Here is a 23,866-nt window from a genome sequence, read left to right as displayed (position 1 = left end):
TTTGTGGCTGAATTCACTAAGGTTTTCATGTCTTGGGACTGGATCTCTGTAGTCTTGGGTGAAATCATACTGCCTGTCACTGGAGACGATTCTTAAAAATATTGTTTATTCATAATGAATGTAGAAACTCAGATTTAAAGCTTGTGGGCATTAATTATTGGGCAATTCCAGATGGAGCTGAAGAGTCATTTCAGAAGGAACTTGGGATGATTAAAGTTATAATTTCAGTCACCAATAAAATTCTAAACAAACATGCACACACACATGCGTATGAGTGCTGGACACTACAGAGTTCACCTTACCATGCTCACAGAGAGGCAGATATTTTGCTAATATGCAGTTCTCTTGGATGTCTATCTCTTGGTTTCTGCAGATTCCAATTCTTGCATGCTCTTACAGAAGCAGTGAATGTTTAGTAAGGATGAACTACCGTTTACATGCAAATGGAAATGTGGTGATTGTTGGATTTTTCCCTGCTTATGCTGCCTATCCACTCAACAAAACAACTGATTGGAGGATGACTAAATTTACCAATGAGCTTATGATCGAGTAAGTCTTTTACTCATTTATTCTGTTTCAATATTTGGCATCCCTGGAAAAGTACCCATTCAAACATCATTATTCCAACACTTTACCACTTTAAGACATTTCCTTTTTTCCATTTCTACATCTCTTTACATTGCTGTCTTCTTAGTGATTCATCTGGTACTTTCAAAGGAAAAAAAGTAATTTGGGGTTTTTTACCTTATCCCACACTGGGAATTTACCTGATATGATCTGCTATGCTTATAACTCCTCAGAGTTGAAACGTTTTCAATGTTAGCTCTGCAGGAGAAAGATTATCTAGTAATAAAGTATTTGAGGGGGTTCTGGAAATCTAGCTGTGCTCCTATGAAAAGGGATAATGATACTGAGGTTAGTTTCCAGCAATTTTCTTGTGTGACACTAGAGTGACAAATAATGCATGTGTGTGCTGATAAAGACTTGGGAGCAGGAATGACAAAATTAGACATTGAAACTTACTTTCTGTTTTAGAAATAACTTATTTGTCTCAGATGATTTATCTAACTTTTCATACTTGTATTCTTTGATAACTTACCATGGTTACCTGTTTGTTGCATATATATCCATTGTGTATTTGTTCATTGTCATGATTGTGTTTCTATGTACACTAGATTGTGCTGGGCCTCTGAAAAAACTTTTCTGGCATTCTCAAAGATACAAGATCAAGACACACATCAGACAAGTCAGCTTGAGTTTCTTAGATCCTGATAATGCGAAACAATCACACATGTTAGCGTTTAAAGGAAGACAGTTGCATTTTATCCCAGGCAAACATGCCAGTTGCTATAGGTAACCACACAATAAGTATTTGAAATGAGAATTATAGCTTGTATACAAGTCTCAACTCAGCAATGGAATATGGATTAATACCATAAATTAATCTGCTTTAATCAGGTGGTAGAAAAATTTTGTATATTTAGAACCTATGAAATATTCATATACTGTCTTCTTAATTTTGACAGCAAGAAAGTTAAATTCAATTAGAAAATTAAACCTTTATGGCTTATTTAATATATACAAGAAGAGAGTGCTGTGTAAGTGCAATTTAGTATCTTTTGAAGTTAGAAAAAAAAAAAAACAAATTTACAATTATAAAAGCAATAAAAAATAACGTGTCTGATTTAAGCAACACATTTTTAGATTACACTTTTAGTAGAGGGTAGAGCACATGCAAGCATATATACTTCAAGGCTGACAGTTACTTTCATATATTTGATAAAATTTTTTATATAGGTGTAAGAAACTTTAATTTGAAACAGAAATTGTTCTGTCTTTCTTCATTTAAATTTCATGTTATAATTGTAGCTGCAGAATTATACTTATTTGCCATAACTACAAAAGAACAAAAGTAGTACAAATAGATTATTTTCAATGATATATTTTTGTGTGGTCTAATTTTCTAATTGAATTTAACTTTCTTGCTGTCAAAATTAAGAAGGCAGTAAATGAATATTTCATAACTTCAAAATATATAAAATATGTCTACCACCTGACTAAAGTAGATTAATTCATGGAAGTACATGTGCACACTATAGAATCTTCTAAGCATGATAGTTAATTTTCCTGCGAAGCAATAATGAAAGATAGTTTCTCTCACTGTGTATTGGAGTAAATTAAAAATATAGTTGGCTTAGCACAGACTTAGTATGTCCAAGTTGCCTTTTATCAGTTATATGTGCATTTATATATTAATAACTTGAAAAGATTTATGTATTAGAAGAAAACAAAAAGTCAGATTTTCAGGTTTTTTCTACTTTTCTGTGGATATTTTTCAGTTTTCAGCATTTTTCTAATTCAAGGGCATAATTATCTATTTACTGGTTACTTGACAACTTTTTATAACATGTTTATTTAAAATAGGTCTGATAGTTCATGCTTGAAGGTATAAAATTACATAAACATTTAGTTATACAAATATTTATCAGCTCTTAAACTCTATTTTTCAGATATGGCACATTATTCCTGTTTTGTTCTAAAACCATTTACACCAGTTTCTTTATGTTTTGCATTGGTAGAGCTACAGTCATATTTATACACATTCATTTATCATCATAAAGTCAGTAATTATTTGTGGGATATAAGATGACATTTCATCCTATGTGAAATGTATAATGATTAAATCATGGAATTTAACTTATTTTCTTTTTCAACTATACTCATGTTAATTATACATCTTATTAAAAACCATGTACTCTCAAACCGAGTATCTTGATAGGCATCACGGTGGTGCATGCCTTTAATTTGAGCATTTGTGAGGCACAGACTGGTAGATCTATGTTTGCAGGACAAGCATGATCTACACAAAAATTCTGGAACACTCAAATAAATATATTGAGTACTCATTTAGAACTACATTATTAGATTCTCTTAAGTGCCAAAGTTATTTTTTAAGTAAACGTAGTAAAACAACACAGTATGTAAATACCTTTTGGTGAAATTTTATATAAAATACTGTTTGGGAAGGATATAAATCAGTGTGCTTGTGTCTTGATTCCCAGTAGAAGCAAATGCCAAGTTCTAGGTCTGTGTGCTCACAGTAAGACAGAGAACCATTGTCCCATATATATTTGCATTGTTGTTTATATAGTGTCCTACATAAAGGAGTCCTTATTTACATCATCTGGTCTCTATGAATGTAAAAATGCTTTCAAACTAATACATTTTCTGTTAAAATGGTCTTCTTAAATTTTGAGGCTTCATAAACCATTGGTTGATAGAGAACAAAAGGATTCTTGGGACAGAATGCTCAAATTTTCAAGACATTTGGAAAATATTGTTTTATGTGGGTGGGTCATTGAAGGCTGCCAGGTATATAATGGACAAACAATACTTGCTGTAAACATGACCTTTATCTAGAGGTTTAGAACGTACAAAGTGTTTTACATATAGGAGTAGAAATGACTAATATTATAACTTAACTTCAGAATTTCTCTATTTAATATTTTTGTATTACTTGTCTATTGCTGAAAGAGGGGTGCTGAATTGACTCACCATCTCTGTGCTTGGGTTGATCTGTGCTTTTAAATCTAATACTGCTTCATTACGGAAGTTGGCTGCCCCTATGTTTGAAGTGCATATGGTTAAGATGGTAATATCCTGCAGTTGAATTTTTCCTGTAATGAGTATAAAGTATGCTTAATTATCTCTTCTGAAGATTTTTTAATGTCTACTTTGTAACATCTGAGGATAGCTATGCCTGCTTATATTTCTTTTTATTATTGGTTTTATTTTCAGTTCAAGCCAACCACAACTTTTTCTCCCTCCACTAATCCCAGCCTCATTCCAAATCATTCCCCCTCTGATCCTTGCCTCCATTTCTCTTTAGAAAACAACAGGCCTCTCAGGGGTACCAGCCAAATACAGACAGCAAAACAAGGTTCTATAAGACTCAGAACAAAGATTCACATCAAGGGTGAGTGACATGATACAGAAGGAGGAAAACTGCCTGAAGAGCAGACAAAAGAATCAGACACATTCCAACTCTCACTACACGTAGAACCACAAAATCACCAAGCTAAATGACCATAACATATATGCAGAGGACCCAGCCCTAGTTATTTTATTCTGTAGGCTGTGGATTTCTGGTGTCCACAATATTTTCTGGCTCCTGTAATTCTTCTTCCTCTTCCACAGGGTTCCCAGTGCTCCAAAAGATGAGACACAGTGGAGACCTCCAATTTAGGTTCTCTCCCCACCTAATATTTGGCAGTAGGATCTGCATATGCTGCCATCAGATCCCAGTGGAGGCATCTCTGATAACTATTGAGCTAGGCACTAATCTGAGTAGAACAAAATATCACTGAGAGTCATTTTATTAATTTTTTTATATATGCTTATATTCAACCTCTGGTTCCTGCTCAACTAGACAGTATCCAGCATGGGTTCACCCTCCTGATGTGGGCTTCAAGTAAGACCAATCATTCTTTGGCTACTCCCACAAGTTCTACTTCTCTATTGCCTCAGCACATCTTATAGGCAGGAAAAATTTTAGGTGGAAGGTTTGCTGGCATTGATGTCTGCCAAGGACCAGCCTTGGCTTGAAGAGCGTTTCTGAGAAAGGGGTGTCTAGCAGCAATTAAAAAGCAATTCAATGTCAAATCATGGTTTGCAAGTTGATAGTGTACACTCTGCTCAAGACAATTTTGAGATTTTTCTCTCTCTCCCTCTCTCTCTCTCTCTCTCTCTCTCTCTCTCTCTCTCTCTCTCTCTCTCTCTGTGTGTGTGTGTGTGTGTGTGTGTGTGTGTGTGTGTGTGTGTGTGTGTGTGTGTATTTTCTGTTTAAGGCATTTTTCTCTTGCAATTCTAATATCCCTGGATAGCTAATCTCTTGCAGATAAAAAGCCCAGTGATTTACATATATATCAATTCAGTTATCCACTCTATTCCCTTTTGATCATCCCATGAGTCTGTATTTCATGAATGCAGTCACTTGATTCTTAGAAAGAGACAGCAAGCATATTTTTAACATTACTAAAGAATTCAGAGTTCTGCCTGCCTTTGTTAAACAGGCAATATGCTACTTGGATAAAATTACTATTCTTAGAATGCCTGGATCTGGACCTAAATGCCCTCTGTCCCAAGCTGACCTTGAACTCAGAAATCTGCCTGTCTTTGTAAGCATAAACAAACAATAAAACATAACTGGGTAGGATTTCGCCCAGGAATCACCACTCCCTAAATCTCTTTATCTCATTCTTAGTATATTTCTGATATGCTGGTTCATAGTGCAGCTGCCCCTTTCATACAGATCAGTGATGATCCATAAGCAATTCACATTACAATCTTGTATTTTGTATACTTGAGAAATTTTTTATTTTTAAACTCATGTTTTCAGAGTTCTTTCACACAGCCTTAAGGGCTGTCCTGAATATCATAGCATTTACATTGTGTTGAGAAGTTAGCCACACCCTCACCTCTTATGACTCATGCTGTTTCTGATTACAATGAAGTTATAAACTTTGGCAGGGAGAACATGAACTGATAACCATGGCAGGGAGAATATTTTCCAAACTAAACACACACACCTGTGTGTGTGTGTATATATATATAATATCACATTTCTCTTTCTAGGTGGGTGTTGCCTGACTCAAGATGATTTTTTTCTAGTTTCACCAATTTGACTGAAATTATCATAATGAAATTTTTAACAACTGAATAATAATTAATTATATACATATATCATATTTTTCTATCCATTATTCAGCTGAGGGAAATCTTGATTGCTTCAAGTTTTTGGCTTTTATGAATAAAGCCACTTTAAACACAGTTGAGCAAGTGTTCTTATACAAGTATGCACTACCACCAGCAATGGAGAAATGTTGCCCTTGCTCCTCACAAACAGGTGCTGCCCCTTGTGTTATTGATCTTAGTCATTCTGACAAGTGTAAAATGGAATCTCAAAGTCACTTTGCTTTATCCTGATGGCTAAGGATGTAGAACATTTCTTTAAGTGGTTTACAATCATTTGAAATTTCTCTTTTGATAATTCTTTCTTTAGTTCTCTACCATGCATTTATTTAAATTAATTGGCTTGTTGATATCTAGTTTCTTGAGTTCTTTATATATTTTGGATATTAGCACACTATCAGATGTATCAGGGGCAGACCCAACAAGTACAGGCTATTACTGTTGCTCTTGACTACTGTGTAGAACATATGGTAAGGCCCTACTAAAGAAGAAAGTACATACTTGAGTTAATGCATACAGAAATCAAGCGTATGTGTATCCTCAAGCTTCATTCTTGCTAGCTAGCTTTTTCAATGTGATATGATGCTCTGAACACTGTTAGAGGAAAAGAGTAACCACAAAGCACATGTAACTATCAGCTTTCTGAATTTTATCAGTGAACATGGTAAGATGTGCCACCTGGTACAAGAGTAAAATAAACACTGAGCTGGTTATGCATAAATCTAGACAGGTATGATAAGATTCATTCTCCATTGAGAGTTTCATTCTATAAGGCGGGTGGGTAGGCAAGATTCCATAGAATTTTCTCAATTAATGATTGATGTGTAAGGACTGAGGCTACTGTGTGTGGTGCCACCCTGGAAAAGGAGTTCTGTGCTATATTAGAAATCAGGTGAAGTAATTCATGAGCAGCAAGCCGGAAAAAATTTGCTCTATCATGGTCCCTGCAAAGTAGGTTTCTGTCTCCAGTCTCCTACCTTGATTTCTGCCATGGTTTCCCATGTATATGGACCTGTAATAATTCTTTTCTTCCCTAAGTTGCTCTTGGTCATTGCTTTACCATCAGAACAGAAAGAAAACTAAGACATACATCAAGGGAGTAATGAACCATTCTGTGATTGAAGTAAATCCTTCTTGATATGACAAACTTATCCCTTGTACCAGTGTTGGCCCAAGTATTAACAATGGTACGAAACAAAGACCCTAGCGGGGAAACAATTACTACTATCCTTCTAAATGGACACAATGTAAAACTTAATCCTAATAACATATCGTTATCTCCATTGATCCCTCAACACTTGTCAGACAGGTTACTACTACTGCTATTACTGTATTTTATTATTATTATTATTATTATTATTATTATTATTATTATTGTTATTATTACTATTGGCAACCCAGTATAAGGAAAATGGTTTCAAAGGCCATCAAAAGTACTACAGACATCCCTCAATGCCACTGTTAGGAGTCCTCAAGAAGACCAGGCTCTACAACTGTAACACATATATACAGGGAGCCTAATCAGTCCCATGAAGGCTCCTTGGTTGTCAGTCCAGTCTCTGTGAGCTCCTATGAGCCCAACATAGTTGATTCAACATTTCAGCAGGAGATCATGTATCCAAGAATACGTAAGCAGCACTGATTTGTCTTAAAGGGTTTATATACAAGGACAAAGCATTAGATAGACAGACAATGGGATGTGTCTTGAAAGAGTTAGTGAAGATGCATGTCAGAACAAGATAATTTATCAAAATTCCAGATTATCAGGAAACATGTAAAAACCCTGGCACTCTGTATCTAATAGAAAATAAAGTAGAAGATGTCTCTTGTTTAGTTTGGTTAATGGTTTCTCTATCCTGTTGATTTTCTCAAAGAACTAGCTCTTGATTTTGCTAATTCTTTTTATTGTTCTCTTTGTTTCTAACTGATTGTTTTCAGCCCTAATTTTGGCTAGTTCCTGTCTTTTACTCTTTTTGGTGTGCTTGTTTCTTTTTTGCTAGAACTTTCGGGTGTACTTTGAAATTGCTGATAAATGAATTTTCTAATTTCTTTATAGAGGCACTAAGTGAACTTTCCTCTTAGTACTGTTTTCTATGCATTTCATAAATTTTGGTATGTTATGACTCCATTTCATTTAATTCTGGAAAGTCTTTAATTTTTTTTCTTTATTCCTCCCTGACCATTCAGTAGAGAGTTGTTCAATTTCATAAGCTTGTAGGCTTTCTGGTGTTTCTGTTGCTTTTGTCATTGTAATCCATGGTGATCTGATAATACATGAGGCATTATTTCAATTTTCTCGTATATCTTATGTCTTGCTTTGTGACTGACTGTATGGTCAGTTTTGGAGAAGAACCTATCAATTGCTAAGAAGGTATTTTTTTTTTTTTTTGCAATTTGATGAAATATTCTGTACCTTTCCTTAGGTCCATTTGATTCATGATATCTGTTAGTTTCATATTTCTATGTTTAGATTTTTTTCTGAATGTCCTGTCAATTGAAGAGATTGAAGTCTCCAACTATTAATGTTTGGGGTTCTATATATGATTTATCTGTAGCAATGTTTCTTCTACAAATGTGCCCTTTGTTTGGGGCATAAAAGTTCAGACTTTAGGTATTATCTTGATAGAATTTTCATTTGATACATGTGAAGTATCCTTCCTTGTCTCTGATGATTAATTTTGAATGAAAGCATATTTTATTAGATATTAGATTGTCTACTCCAGCTTACTTCTTGGGCCTATTAGCTTGGACACATTTTTCCAGGCCTAGATTCTGAGGTAATGTCAATCTCTACTGTTGAAGTATATTTCTTTTATGTGGCAGAATGATAGATCCTGTTTTGGAAACTATTGTTAGCCTGTGTCTTTTGATCTTTATATTGAGTGCATTGATGTTGAGAGATATTAATGACCAATGACCTGAGCTGACTCAGCCATATTTCTAGGCATGGTCTCTCATTGTTGGGGAATTGACTGGAATGACTAAATAAGAAAAGAGTAAGATTTAGGGATCCTAAACTGAACTCCTGAACTGGAACTAAAACAGTCCACCAGTGTGCCTTGTGAGATACATGTGTACTGGGGTTCAAACTCATGTTCTCATGCTGAAATGGCAAGCATTTTCCTTAGAAACAACTTTCTCAATCCCAGTGCTCATATTTTTAGATAAAAATAGTGATTAAACATTTAATATTTTACAATCCTAACTGCCTCACAGTTGAGAATTAATCTAATATCTAATTTCTAAAAATAAATACTATCTACTAGATATAATCTACTATCTAAAAAAAAGTCTGCAAACAAATATACTCAAAATATGCATGTGATGTTACTCACAGATTAACAGGTCAAATTAATATATGAATCAACATTAGAACCTTCTGATTTATTATGGAAGTGGGAAAAAAAGCAAAATGAGCAAAAAAACCCACCATCTTACATAAAATGCTGGGATACCTAGAAAGTAACCAACAGAAAATAAGGTTTGTCCCTAGTTTCTCACCCTAAGAAAAAATTAACTCAAATCAATGGATACATGAATGTCAAACTGGGAAACATGTTTAGGCACCTATGTTTTAAGTTGTCCTATTCTTTGTTTCTTCCAAATATCTGTACATTTTTATAATTCTACTTTCCTTAATACCATAAATATCTTAGCACTTGTTTTCCCTGGTTTTAGATTGTTACTGTTCATTGAGAAAAGTCTACAGTACTAACTACACAGGGTTCCTCTGGGTCATTCTATACATACAAATGCCAGGACTGTTTTGTTTTCTTATGAGCTTAAGAGGTTATTCATCTCCTTATCCAAAGCTCCTACCAACATGAAGAAAATAATATTGCATTTTTATGAATCATTAAAGTATATCAACATGAGAGTGAACTTTGAGACACAAATCAAGTAACTGTTTACAAAATACTACCCTAATGAAACTAACATATATAAATATTAATTTTTCTTGTGAGATCCCTACATGTGTATAAATTTTGTGGTTAAAGCATATGTTATTTTCCTCCCTACTGACTAATATTAAGTGAATGAGCAAATAGTGAAAAGGTAACCTGCTTACAGTGATAATGTGAAAACTGAATGTACATCTACAGATTGTTTATTTAAAGGAAAAGAGCAGGGGCCATTTCACAGCCCATGTATAATCCTGTTGCACTTGGTGAAATGAGCGACAGGAGCAAGAGAATCTGCACTGCTCCATGAGCTACAAAACAACCTGGTATTAGATAAGGTAGATAATGATGACCCTCATCCATAAATGTTTTAGTCTAGCATCAATTTTCATACACACATGCAATGCATACACATACAGGGAGGGAGAATGAGAGAGAGAGAGAGAGACAGAGAGAGAGAGAGACAGAGAGAGAGACAGAGAGAGAGAGAGAGACAGAGAGACAGAGAGACAGAGAGACAGAGAGACAGAGAGAACAGAGGATCATGTATACATATCACATAAACACTCACTAAAATTAAATTAATTATAGAACTGGTATCTGATGTCGAGTTGAATGACTTGTCATTCATGAATTAAACAGTGTCTTAGTAACCAGTGGCTTGATAAAGAAACATTTGGTTTTTTTTGTGTGATTGTGCAGATCTAAAGTTGAATATCAGAAACTAGCATCAATTTGCATACACACATACAATGCATACACATACAGGGAGAGGGAGAAAGATAAGAGAGAGAGAGAGAGAGAAAACAGAGAATTATGTATACATATCACATAAACACTCACTCAAATTAAATAAATTAAATTAAATAGAACTGGTATCTGATGTCCAGTTGAATGGCTTGGCATTCATGAATTAAACAGTGTCTTAGTAACCAGTGGCATGATAAAGAAACATTTGGTTTTTTGTGTGATTGTGCAGATTAAAAGTTGAATACCAGAAACTGGAAGACCTGTCCCTATCTCATGGACAAAATTCATCATGGGTACAAAAAAAACGAATTAATCCCTTTTGGAGATCAAGCTATTGAGAGATCCACATGCTACAACATTCTAAAGCATTAAAACCAAGGGCCATTTTAGGCACATGGAAACTTAATATAGTCGAAGCTTCCTAAAATGTATATACACACTTGAAAGAAATCTCAATAGATTCCTCAAATAATAGGGAGAGAAAGGAAAAACTAGGTGTGCCACCAAGGAATGAAACTTACAGTTTATGGAATGCGTTAATTGAGTTGTTGGCCAGATGAGCCCTATGGAAACATCCAAACAACTCAGACTACTTCCAAGGCTATTGGTTGTTCTACATAAAATTAAGATAAAGCCCTATCGTTGGAAACAACAGCAATATAACTTACTGTACATGAAGAAGTTGAGCTGGTGCCTACCTAGAGCCTTTAGGGCTATGAACTAATGTTCCTGGTACTGAAAGATACTCTGTAGTATATCAAAGGAGAAATATAAACATCAATCCAGCTACAAACCTTCTGATTAACAATGGTTTCCTGTCTGCAAGATATGAGTATGCAATAGTGCAATAGTGATACAAAGATTATGGGACTAACCAAGTAATTTCTGATTGGATTTAAGGTCCACTCCTTTTTGAGATGGAACCCAACACTGCTCATGTTTCTGAAACCCTGGAACTAGATAGTCCATGGACCTAGGGAAGAACCAAATAGTACTGTTCTGTTAAAGTAATGTAGCAATAAAATGACTCTATAGATCATTCTATATTCATAGATCTATAGCTCATTCAGTCATCATCAGAGAAATTTCATGAAGCAGGCTGTGTCCATAAAACCTATTCAGGGCTCATGTAATGCTATAGAAGAGGAGGAGGAAAAATTCCACTAGCCACAGAAGATAGAGAACTCAGAAGAAACAAGGGCTTCTAAATAGAGGGACATATGAATTCACAGGGACTGTGAAAGCATGCACAGGACATGTACCATTCTAGGATAGATGGGAAACCAGTGCTGAAAGAGGGAGTGGAGACAAGAACATATCTTTAATTCAGAAGGTGTCTCCAAAATATCACAAGCCCTTGCCAAACACAATGGCAAATATAAAAGTTAGCTTCCTCTAAAGGAGTCTCATTGGTTACACAAACTATCCTTAAGGCCAGGCCCCATGTTCAGTAGTAACTGAAAAACAAAATTTTCAAACAATGGCATTTTGTAGGATAATTTTTCAACCTTACAGGTTTTTGTATATATATATATGGTTTGTACATATTTGTATATATACATATATATTTATATGTAATATAAATATATATATTTATATGTATATATAATATATATTATGGTTTTCTGTACGTGAAAACAATTATTTCTCTATGTCTCCATGTATTTCTCATTCTTATCATTTTTCTTTGATTATTTTATTTTGTTTTCCTATTTATTTCATACTTTACTGGGTTTTTTTAAGGGAGGGACTCATGGCTCCACTTGGATAGGTAACTGAGGGTGGCCTCGTTAGGCAACAGTGGAAGTGGAGGGCCATGGTCCCAGGAAGTTTGGATCCCTAGTGTTGGGTAATGTGAGAGCAGGGAGGCGGGATTGGGAGAATGATGGGATTGGGAGCACACCCTCATAAAAATTGGAAGAGGGGGTATGAGATAAAGGGTTTTGGGGAGAGAAAGGAAGAGTAGATAACAGTGAAAGGTAAATATGTAAAATATCCAATAAAAAAAAATAACAGATAATGGGTCTGGCAAAAAAAAAAAAAAAAAGATAGTTTACTTACTTCAATCGATTTTCAAAAGTTTCCAGGAGATGCTTATTGGCTAAGATCTTATTTTAAGCCCTTCACAAAAGAATTTATGTCTCTGTTTAATATTCTTAACAGAGATGCAACTCTTAATTTCCCTCAACAATTAATTGACAAAAGAGGAGTAATTTTACAAAAAGTAGAAGAAGCTCTCACTAATTGATATATTATATAGATTGATTAATTGTTGGTTGTTTTATAATAGTCCTTTGATAAAAGAGATTATTAATAAATAACTATATTTCTTTAAATACTGTCTTTATGACTCTCTGAGGGTAGAAGGAGCATGCCTTGTTTACTCTTAACTTCTAAAACTGAAAGCTCACAGCAAATCTGCCACTGATTGCCTCTGGCATTGCTGAGACCAATAAAAACTATGTCACAACTATGTGGAAGGACCCTCTTACCCTTAAATGGAATGGCCAGGATATATGGGGCCAAGGATTGATATGACTGTTTGATACAACAGAAGGCACAACTAAATGGCCACCAAAAAGATTAATGAATTAAATAGATACCTCCACAAACCAGGCCCAATTATAAATAAGATGAATAACAATTGACATCCAAGGAAGAGAAATTTCCCTGAGAATTCTTTTTTTCTTTCTCTTCCAGGTAAAAATTAATCACCCGTGATGTCTACTATTACGAGTTCTAATCCTGATGCTGGCCTCCGAACTTATACTACTCAGACATCCGATGGGCCTTTGACAAAGACATCAAACAGCTATAGATCGACACCACTAATATTTTTTAAAAAAAATTTTAAACACTTTATTGATCAATATTTGTATAAATATATATACTTATACACATATACATATATAAACAATAATTAAATAATAAGATGTATTTAAAAAGTATGAGGGGTTGGGAAAAGTGTGAGGAAGGAGAGAAAGGGGAAAATTATGCAAATACAGTGTTCATATATGAAATTCTCAAAAAGGAATCAAGTTCTTTAAAATGTTCAACAGATCAACTAGCATTTTACAATACGAAAATAAATATGACCTATAATTTTGTTAAAGGACATTTTAACTCCTTACAAACATTGAAGTTTAAAATGAGATCAAGAAAAATCATTTTACCCAGCATAATAACAAAAACCACAATAATGTTTTATAATTCAAAGTATTTCTGAGAACAAGAAAATAGATTTTCAGGAGCTAAGTCAGCAGAACCAGGGGTACACTGTGTGTGTGTGTGTGTTTTTTTTTAATCAAATCATAATTCTTACTTTTTAACATGGGGGTTATAAACACAAAAATGCAAGATGTGGGGAAGGGGATGACACAGGAGCATAGGTGTTCAGGGGCAGTAGAGATATCTTTCAGAACAGGGTATCAGCTGTGTGAAGGTTCAGTGGTCAGGTCATTATTCTGGGGTTTTGTTTTTATTTTAATTTATTATTATATTAGATGCCTTTTTTGTTTTCTCATAACAGAAAAAAAATAATGAGTGTAGATTTGGGTGGTACGGGATGTAGGGAGGACCTGGGAAAATGTTGGTAGAGTTAAAACTGTAATTAGAATATGTAGTAAAAAAACAAAATATTTTTGATTAAAAAAAAACAGAAAAAAATGATAGAATACTACTGTTTTACTAAAACCAAATACTGGTAAGATATTTAAATGTGGAGTTTGGAAACAGAAGCATTCAAATTGTGAAAGCCATTACATTAAGCTTGCACATATTTTATGTGATATACCTTAAGAGTCTTCACCCTAAATATTGTTCTCCTTCCATACAGGTTTAAGTTGAGGAACTACCAATGTATTTTGGCCATGAGGTTTGCCATTGAGGAGATCAACAGCAACCCCTATCTTTTACCCAACACATCACTAGGATTTGAGATCCACAATGTCCCACATGGTCAAAGGAACATTCTAGCCTATCTTTTTGGTTCACTGTCAGGGCCTGATCATGCCATTCCTAACTACAGAGTTGCAGGAGAGAGCAATTCAGCTGCTGTACTTACAGGACCATCATGGGCAATATCTGAAAATGTAGGGACACTGCTGGATCTTTACAAATTTCCACAGGTGAGATGGTAATGAGATGGGACATGGTGTCAGCTCTACTTGGTGACATGTTAAGACACTGTGAGGAAATCATGTTTATGGATAGGAAAATTGTGCAGACAGTTGATGGTACATCTATATTTTTATGGCTTAGAATATAGAGAAGACGAATAGTGGGGTAAACACAAAACAATATTGAATCTATGAATAGTTTGTGTACTTTTATGGAAAACTAATAGGAACACAAGTTTGACCTGAAAAACTAGATTGTCCTAAATGCTTCAAACCTTAGCTGTAGAATTGACTTCAACTGTGTGACAATGTTCTTTTTTCTGATTATTTTTCTCTACAGCTAACTTTCGGGCCTTTTGATAATCTTCTGAGTGAACAAAGACGGTTTTCTTCTCTGTACCAGGTGGCCCCCAAAGACACATCTCTGACATCTGGCATTGTATCTTTGATGCTTCATTTCAAGTGGATCTGGGTGGGGTTATTAATCATAGATGATGACAAAGGTGCCCAAACTCTGTCAGATTTAAGAAGTGAGATGGATAAAAATGGAGTCTGCATAGCATTTGTGGAAATGATCCAAGTCAGCAGGGGATCATATTTCACCAAATCCTGGAAACATCAGATGCAGATCCTGGAATCATCATCAAATGTGATTATTATTTATGGAGACTCTGATTCTCTATTAAGCTTAATAGTAAATATAAGGCAGAAGTTGCTTATGTGGAAAGTCTGGGTTCTGAACTCACACTGGGATAATTCCAAATTTGATGATTATTTCATGATAGATTCATTACATGGAGCTCTTATTTTTTCACACCACAATGAAGAAATTACTAATTTTACAGATTTTATTCAGACAGTCAATCCATTCAAATACCCAGAAGATACTTATCTTCATGTATTGTGGCACTCGTTCTTCAATTGCTCATTTTTTAGGAAAGATTGTAAAATTGCACAAAACTGTTTGCCTAACACCTCCTTGGGATTCTTGCCTGGGAACATGTTTGACATGGCCATGAGTGAAGAGAGTTATAATGTATACAATGCTGTGTATGTTGTGGCCCACAGTCTGCATGAGATGATTCTCAATCAATTTCAAACTCACGGAAAAGGAAATGAGATGACATTCTTCCCCTGGCAGGTAGATCACTTCAGCTGTATTGTGACATCAGCAACATGACACTCTAAGGGTTTATAAATACACTAAAACTAGGCAATATATATTGTAGACTATTTTAGCAAAAGCCTACACGATAGACTACAAAAAAAAGAATCATTTTAAGTCAATATATAGTAGCATTACAAAGGGCCATACACTATTTTCCAGGTAAAAATTTTAATATGAGAAGTTCTTTTACCCAGAGATTTCACACAACAAAAAAGATACCAACGGAGATTATCACAATGTACCTGAACACTTGTACAATGCTTATGTTGTTTAAATGGTCACTCAAAAGATCATTCATTTTACAGTGTGAAACTAAATATTTTGAAAATGTAATTGGGTATGACTATATTTTCAAAGAAGCTAAAATTTTTCTTCATGAGCAGTTATGATTTAGAGGTATTTGGCTCTAAATTTTTTAATGAAATTGATTGTAATATTTTAGAAGCATAATGATGTTTTCATTATCTTAAGATATCATATGTTAGATGGGATTAACCCTATATTAAAGACATTTTTCATATCAGGGATTAAAATCAACAGGAGATGTTTCCAGATTCTGCTTCTGATTAACTTCTTGGGAGGTTATGTAACACAAACATATGCATCTTTTTTAGCTTCACCCTTTTCTAAAGAACAAACAACTCATCAATCATGCTGGAGACAATGTGGTTCTGGATTGGAAAAGGAAATCACATGTACAGTATAACATTTTCAACTTTTGGAATTTCCCAAAAGGGCTTGGGCTGAAGGTGAAAGTAGGAACATTTTCTCCAAATGTTCCAGAGGGCCAGACTTTGTCTGTAACTGATGACATGATACAATGGGTCACTGGATCCACAGAGGTAGGTTGCATGTTACTTCAGTGTTTTGGCCAGTATGTAAAAATCAAAACTATATTTCTGAGTGTCAAGACACTTCATTGCTCACACAAGACTCATTCTTAAAAACATAGTTATACATACCAATAAAGAGAGTTATCTTAACACCTAATTTTGCTGAATGAACTATTTACTTGGGAATCAGCTCATTTATTCAATATTATAAATATGTAATCTTTTCAGGATGATTTTCACAGATTATCTGACAGAAGATTTATTTTGATCCAAGCTTGGAAGTTTTCAGTCAATGGTCAGTTGGCCTTTTGCTTCGAGGCTCCTGTCAATACAGAAAAGCATGAGAATGTGTAGCTATGTTAGTAGTAGTTGACATAAAAAATTAATGGTTCTACATTGTTTTACTACTGCAAAAATGCTACCTAATGAAACAATATTAGACGGTTTTCATGGCTCACAGTTTGAAAGTATATTCTATCACTGTAGGAAGCTATATTCTTAGTGGTGGAGACAATGGGTTCACATTACATCAGCAGTCAGAGTGCACAGACTGCTGAGTGCTGATGCTACCATATGTTCTGGCTTTTTATTTATTCTGGAACAATGGCCAATACATCAAGGTCACCCATGACTAGAGATGAGGTTTTTAACCTCCATCAATCTAATCTAAAAAACAACCCAATCCATAATTCCTACAGATCGATTTTTACAAAGATTCTAAAACCTATCAAATTGACAAGAATGACTTTTACAATTGGAAAAGTTATTTGTCTTTGTATCAAAGAGTAAAGAGGCAGTAGGTTTGTAATCATGGCAAGAGATAATGCCAATAACCTAAGATTTTACTTATATGCCTCACCTCATAATCTTTCCACAATTTTCTAACACATTCATGTTATTAGGATCAAGCATAGACCACATGAGCTTATGAATGACAAATTAGTAGCAATTGCAATTCAACCATCTGCATTTAGAGAAATTGACATAAAAAATTAATGGTTCTACATTCAAAACCACTCTATTTGAGATTCCATTAAAAAATTGCTATTATATATTCCATTCTCAGATTCCACAGTCTGTATGCAGTGAGAGCTGTCAACCCGGATTTAGGAAAACCCACCAGGAGGGAAAGGCTGCCTGTTGCTTTGACTGCACTCCTTGTTCAGAGAATGAGATTTCCAATGAGACAGGTAAATATCAGTCAAGCAGAAAACATTTATGTGTAATAATCTAAGCAAATGGAAAACATGTGCACGTGAACTACAAACAGTTCACTTCAATGAAGTTAATTCTCTTCCTTCCAAACATCAGAAAATCACAAGTTACAGTCCAACATACATAATATACTCTCGAAATTAAAATTCATACTTGCTTTGTGTTCTTCATACATTGTGGTTCTGGCTGCCAACAGAAAACCACTCTACCCACAACAAAGTAACATGCTTCCTTTCACCATCCATTTTGACTTAGTTTTTCCTAGTGATATGACAAGCAACATGAGCAAGCAACTTAAAAAGAAAGCATTTAATTGGCTTACATTGGGCATGTGTGCTAGCTTGAATGAGAAGAACCCCTATAATGTTCATATGTTTATATGATCTGGAACTATAGATCTGGAACTATTTGGGAAGGATTAGTAGGTGTGTCAGTGTTCAAAGAGGACTATCACTGAGGGTGGGCTTGGAGGTATCAACATCCCACATCATTTCCATTTAGCATTACCTCTTCATCTCTCCCACCTCTCCCTTTCCCCTCTTCTCCTCCTCCCACATGCTTTTTGGATCAGATGCAAGATTTCAGCTATTTTTCCAGGTCCATTCTGTCTTGTAGCTTTTGATGTTCTCCATATAGAACTGTGATTTTACCAGTTAAATTCTTTCTTTTATAAGATGCCTTGGTTATGATGTCTCTTCTCAGCAGTAGAAAATTAACTAAGACAACATGACAACAATAACTGTTGAGAGCTGACATCCTAATACACTATTAGGAGTCAAAGAAGACACACTGTGAACTGCAAGATCCTTAAAGCCCTTCCACAGCAAAAATAACTCTTTCTCCCAACAGAGCCACACCTCCTAATTCTTTTCAAATAGTTCTGTCCATTAGGGGCAAGGCATACAAATATGTGATGTGGAGATACTTTCATTCACATCACCACATTTTGCTCCCCGACACCCATGTTCTTGTTAGCAAGTCATAATGTTATTTTTTAGTTTAAATTTTACATACATACATATATAAATACTATGCATTACACAACACATCCTGACACATCCCCTCCTCCCAGTCATTACACCCTACCTCCCCTCTCCACACAAATCTATTGCTCTTGCACTTCCCTTTGAAAAATTGCAGAAATGTCAACTGAACATGCCATAGCAAGATGCAAAGAAAATTGGCATGAACCCTCATCCCAGTAGGAAAAAAGGAGAAGAGACAATGAGCAGGCAAAAGCATCAATCACTCCACCACTTCCACTATCAAGAATCCCATTAAATCAAACTCACATTTAAAAACTACAGCATGTATAGGAACAGCCTATCACAGATTAATGCAGACTCCATGATTACTTTTTTTAATATCTGCGAGCCCATCTATAAGCCCTGTTCTGGTAACCCTGACTCCTCTGGCTCCTACAGTCCTCCCTTTCTTTCTCCTGAGAAGTTCCTCAAGATTCCCATAATATTTGGCTGTGGGTCTCTGCATCTACTCACATCAGCTGCTGGAGGAAGCCTCTTTGATGGTGATTTGACAAGGCTCCTATCTATGTGTATAGCAGAACATCATTCAGAATCACATTGTTAACTTTTTTGGTCAGTAATGTTTGGTTCTACCCTAGGTCTCTGAACCAATCACTTTCATGTTCATAGACATCCAGGTAGTGCCAGGCAAAGGATCTCTCTCCTAGCTTGGGCCTCAAAATAGACCACTCCTTGGCTAGTCACTACCACAAGTCCTGAGCAGCCATTGTCCTAGCACATCTTGCATGGAATAGGGTCAAATCTTTTGATGTTGGGTTGGTGTCCTAGTGCCAACACTAGGAGCCTTGCCTGGTTGCAGAACTGGCCAGTTTAGGTTCCATCATATGGTCCATTAGTACAAGTCCTCTGTCATCACTTTCATAGGTTCCGGTATGTTTCCCACTGCACTGTTTCTACATATCTCCTTAAATGTCCATCTATTGAAGGTGGCTCTATGTATATTTTCTCCTTGTATCCATACCTCCTCCATTATATTCTTTCTGTTCCTACCCACCCCCAGTTCACCCCTCAAATTCTTTTCTATTTTAATTTTTCAGGGAGATCCATGCATCCTCCCTCAAGCCATTCATGGCATTCAGCCTCTCTGGAATTGTGGATTATAATGATCCTTATTTGTTTAACAACTAATATCCGTATATAAGTGATGACATATCTTGTTTCTCTTTTTGGGTCTGTTTTGCCTGACTCAGAATGGATTTTTCTAGTTTCTATATGACTGAAAATTTCTTTATGTGTTCATGCATTGAGGGATATCTAGGTTGCTTCCAGTTTCTGGCTATTATTTTAAAAAGCCACTGTAAAAATAGTTAATAAAATATTCTTTTGGTGGAATTGGGCATCTTTGGAGTTTATTCCCAAAAGTGGTCTGGCATTTCTTTCCATTGGTTGCTGGGTGGAACCTCTTAGAGGACAGTTATGCTAGGTTCCCATCTGCGAGCATATAAGAATATCATTAATACTGTTAAGGATTAGTTCTTACTCATGGCATCAGTCTCAATTTTGGACAGTCATTGGTTGGACATCCCCTCGGTATCTGCTCTCTGTATCCCTGCACATTCTGTAGGCAAGAACCATTTTGGTTTTGTCTCTGTTTCTGTGAGTGGGTTACTCACCTTATCCCTCTACTGTGAGTCTGACATGGCTACAGTGAGTGGCTATTTCAGGATTCATATCCCTAACTGCTTTCAGCTATAGTTAACCCAGTAGACCCTATGGGGGTCTCCCCTACCCATCCCAGGCCTCTGGCACGTCCTAAAGATTCTCCCTCTCCCACTGCAGATCTCCCTGCTCTCTTCTGCTCTACCTACATATGATCACTCCCCATCCAGCTCCTCTCCTGATCCCATCATCCACCCAGTTCCCTCCTGACATTGACTTCTGGTTTCTATTTTCTTTTGTCTCCTGAGAAAGATTTAACCATCCTTGATTGACCCTTTTTGTTATTTGGCTTTTTGGCATCTGTTGATTACAGCATTGTTATCCTGTATTTTATGGCTACTATTCACTAATAAGTGAGATTTAGTTATAAGTGTGTTACCTTCCTCATAATGATCTTTTCTAGTTCCATTTATTTGCCTGTAAAACTCATGATGTCCTTGTTTTTAATATCTGTGTAGTGTTCCCTTGTGTGAATTATCCATAACTTTTTATCCATTCTTCAGTTGAGGCACTGTTTCTGGATATTAAGAGGAAAACTGTTATGAACATAGATGAGCAAGTGGCCTTGTGGGATGTTGAAGTATCTTTTAGATACATGACCAGCAGTGGTATAGCTGCATCTTGGGGTAGAGCAATTCCAAATCTTCTGAGACACTGCCAAATTGATTTCCAGAATGGCTGTACAAGTTTGTACTCCCACCAACAGAAAAGAAGTGTTCTGTTTGCATCATAATCTCTCCAGCATGTGCTGTACTTTGAGTTTTTGATCTTATCCATTTTGATAGCTTCAGGGTAGAATTTCAGTCTTTTTGATTTGCATTTCTCTGATGACTAAGGACATTGAACATTTCTCTAGATGTTTCTTTACCATTCAAAATTCCTCTGTAGAGAATTCTCCATTTCGCTCTTTAGCACATTTTTCAATTCAATTATAATGTTGTTGGTTTCTGACTTCTTGAATTCTTTGTAAAATTTGGATATTAGACCTCTGTCAAATGGAGGGTTAGTGAAGATCTTTCCTCAATTTGTAGGCTCTCATTCTGTCCTAATGATGGTGCACCATTTGTTGAAAATGCTGTCTTTTGCCACATTTGTCTTTGGATGATTTTGACTCCTTTGACCAAGTTCAGGTGACCCTAGGTGTGTGCATTGATTTCTTATTTATTTCTTCAAATCTATTTCATTGATCTACCTGTCTCTGTACCAATACCCTGCTGTTTTTGACACTACTACTCTGTAGTATAGCTTGAGGTCAGGGATGGTGATTCCCATAGAAGTTCAATTATTGTCGAGAATAGTTTTTGCTGTCCTGGTTCGTTTGTTACTACAGATGAATTTGAGAATTGCTCTTTTCATCACTGTGGAGAATTGATTTGAAATTTTATGGGGATACCACTGAATCTGTAGATTGCTTTTGGTAAGATGGCCATTTCCACTATGCAAGTACTGCCTATCCATAAGCATAGGAGATTTTTCAATCTTCTGAGGTCTTCTTAGATTTCTTTCCACAGATTCTTGCAGTTCTTGTCACACAGATCTTTTACTTGCTTGGTTAGAGTCACTTGCTTAGGTAGAGCCAAATTATGTTCATACAATATATTTCAGTGTTTTGATGTCTTCTAAAACAGATACAACAGTGTTACTAAATGCAAGAGTACCATGTGTGTAATAACAGAGGAAAAAGCATTAAAGCTGTTTAATTTGAAGTAAAAGAAAATTGAGTTTAGAAATATTATCTGGAAAGTGTTTTTATATTTGTGTCATAAACAAAGCAATTGCTTTGTGCTGGAGCTGGAAAATGCCTTAAGATAAAGGGTAAAAACAGAGTATGCACTCATTATAAACTGAACATTTGGTAGATATGGATCGGTGTGTAAAGTGTCCAGAAACTCACTATGCAAACACAGACAAGATCCACTGCCTACAGAAAACTGTGACATTTCTGGCCTATAATGACCCCATGGGGAAGACACTTTGCTTCATGTCCCTAGGATTCTTCTCACTCACAGCTGTTGTTCTTGGAGTGTTTCTGAAGAACAGAGACACCCCCATTGTCAAGGCCAATAACTTGGTTCTCAGTTACACCCTGCTCATCACTCTGACCCTCTGTTTCCTCTGTCCCTTGCTCTTCATTGGCTGTCCTAGCACAGCCACTTGTGTCCTGCAGCAAAACATTTTTGGACTTCTCTTCACCGTGGCTCTTTCCACTGTGTTGGCCAAAACTATTACTGTAGTTATAGCCTTCAAGATCACGTCTCCAGGAAGGAAGAGATGGTTACTGATATTAAGAGCCCCTAATTACATTATTCCCATCTGTACCCTGATCGAAGTTGTGCTTTCTGGAATTTGGCTGACAACATCTCCTCCATTTATTGATAAAGATGCTCACTCAGAACATGGACACATCATCATCATTTGCAACAAAGGCTCAGCTATTGCTTTCCATTGCACCCTGGGATACTTGGGAGCACTGGCCCTAGGGAGCTACTTTATGGCTTTCTTGTCCAGAAATCTACCTGACACATTCAATGAAGCCAAGTTCCTGGCTTTCAGCATGCTGGTGTTCTGCAGTGTCTGGCTCACCTTCCTCCCTGTCTACCACAGCACCAAGGGGAAGATCATGGTGGCTATGGAAGTCTTCTCTATCTTGGCTTCCAGTGCATCACTCTTAGGCATCATCTTTGTCCCCAAGTGTTACATCATATTATTAAGGCCAGAAAAGAACTCACTTCGTTATATCAGGGACAAAACATATACTAGGAGAAAAAAACCTTCTTAAAGACTAGCTTCTGCGTTTCTTAAATTAAACAATATATTTGAAGGCTTATTATTCTTCAGCATCTGAAAACTTACATATAAAGTTGTAATGTGGTAGTTGATGCCACAAGGTATTATTTCTTTAGTGAATCATATTAGGCTAATCTGTTTTTCATGTTGAAATATATGCTCTGGTTTTGTCTAAATCCTGTATTCACTATAATTTTTCTTTATTTAGTTTGCTTATGAAATCCTTATTTGTGAGTTCTTCCCCTTGCATCAATTCATATATCTAATTAATTTGACAACTATGTTTTATAAAGCTTTGTCTCCTCTTTCAGTTACATATGCTGAAAAACAGATTCAAGTCATATATATCAACTTTGCCTTTTTGAAATAATTTGTAAATTTGATATTCAATACAGTAAATTTGTGTCAATATATAACTTTGTCCTAAAGTTTTGACATTTCACAAAATTTTCATGTTTTCTTTTCATATATATTTTATTCTGAAGAAATCTAATTTCTTTGTAGTTGGTGGAAGCTTTGGTGAAGATTATTCTATAACAGGTCACTGCATAATGAGCTCCATAGTACAGTATTGCAAACTTAGGACCTCATTTTATTACACAATGACAAATGTCAACCTGAAAAACATAATTGTAGT

At 35.6% G+C, this 23,866-nt stretch overlaps 1 protein-coding gene across 1 annotated transcript; it reads left to right on the top strand.

The window, feature by feature from the left end:
• Positions 1-334: 334 nt before the first annotated feature.
• On the top strand, positions 335-23,221 carry LOC143440666 (vomeronasal type-2 receptor 116-like). Its single transcript, XM_076927450.1, has 6 exons — positions 335-549; positions 14,239-14,530; positions 14,862-15,662; positions 16,304-16,531; positions 17,589-17,712; positions 22,302-23,221. Exons 1-6 carry the CDS (start codon positions 335-337, stop codon positions 23,219-23,221), a joined length of 2,580 nt encoding a protein of 859 aa, XP_076783565.1.
• The last annotated feature ends 645 nt before the right edge of the window (positions 23,222-23,866 follow it).

This window comes from Arvicanthis niloticus, chromosome 30, assembly GCF_011762505.2.
Source record: "Arvicanthis niloticus isolate mArvNil1 chromosome 30, mArvNil1.pat.X, whole genome shotgun sequence".
NCBI lineage: Eukaryota > Metazoa > Chordata > Mammalia > Rodentia > Muridae > Arvicanthis > Arvicanthis niloticus.
This window is presented reverse-complemented; position numbering and strand designations above follow the sequence as displayed.

Bases quoted from the DNA above. Each gene is read 5' to 3' on its own strand.
- LOC143440666 (XM_076927450.1), top strand. From the start codon at position 335: ATGCAGTTCTCTTGGATGTCTATCTCTTGGTTTCTGCAGATTCCAATT. The intron at 550-14,238 runs GTAAGTCTTTTA...CCTTCCATACAG, and splicing joins ACCAATGAGCTTATGATCGA to GTTTAAGTTGAGGAACTACC. The intron at 17,713-22,301 runs GTAAATATCAGT...AACATTTGGTAG, and splicing joins TGAGATTTCCAATGAGACAG to ATATGGATCGGTGTGTAAAG.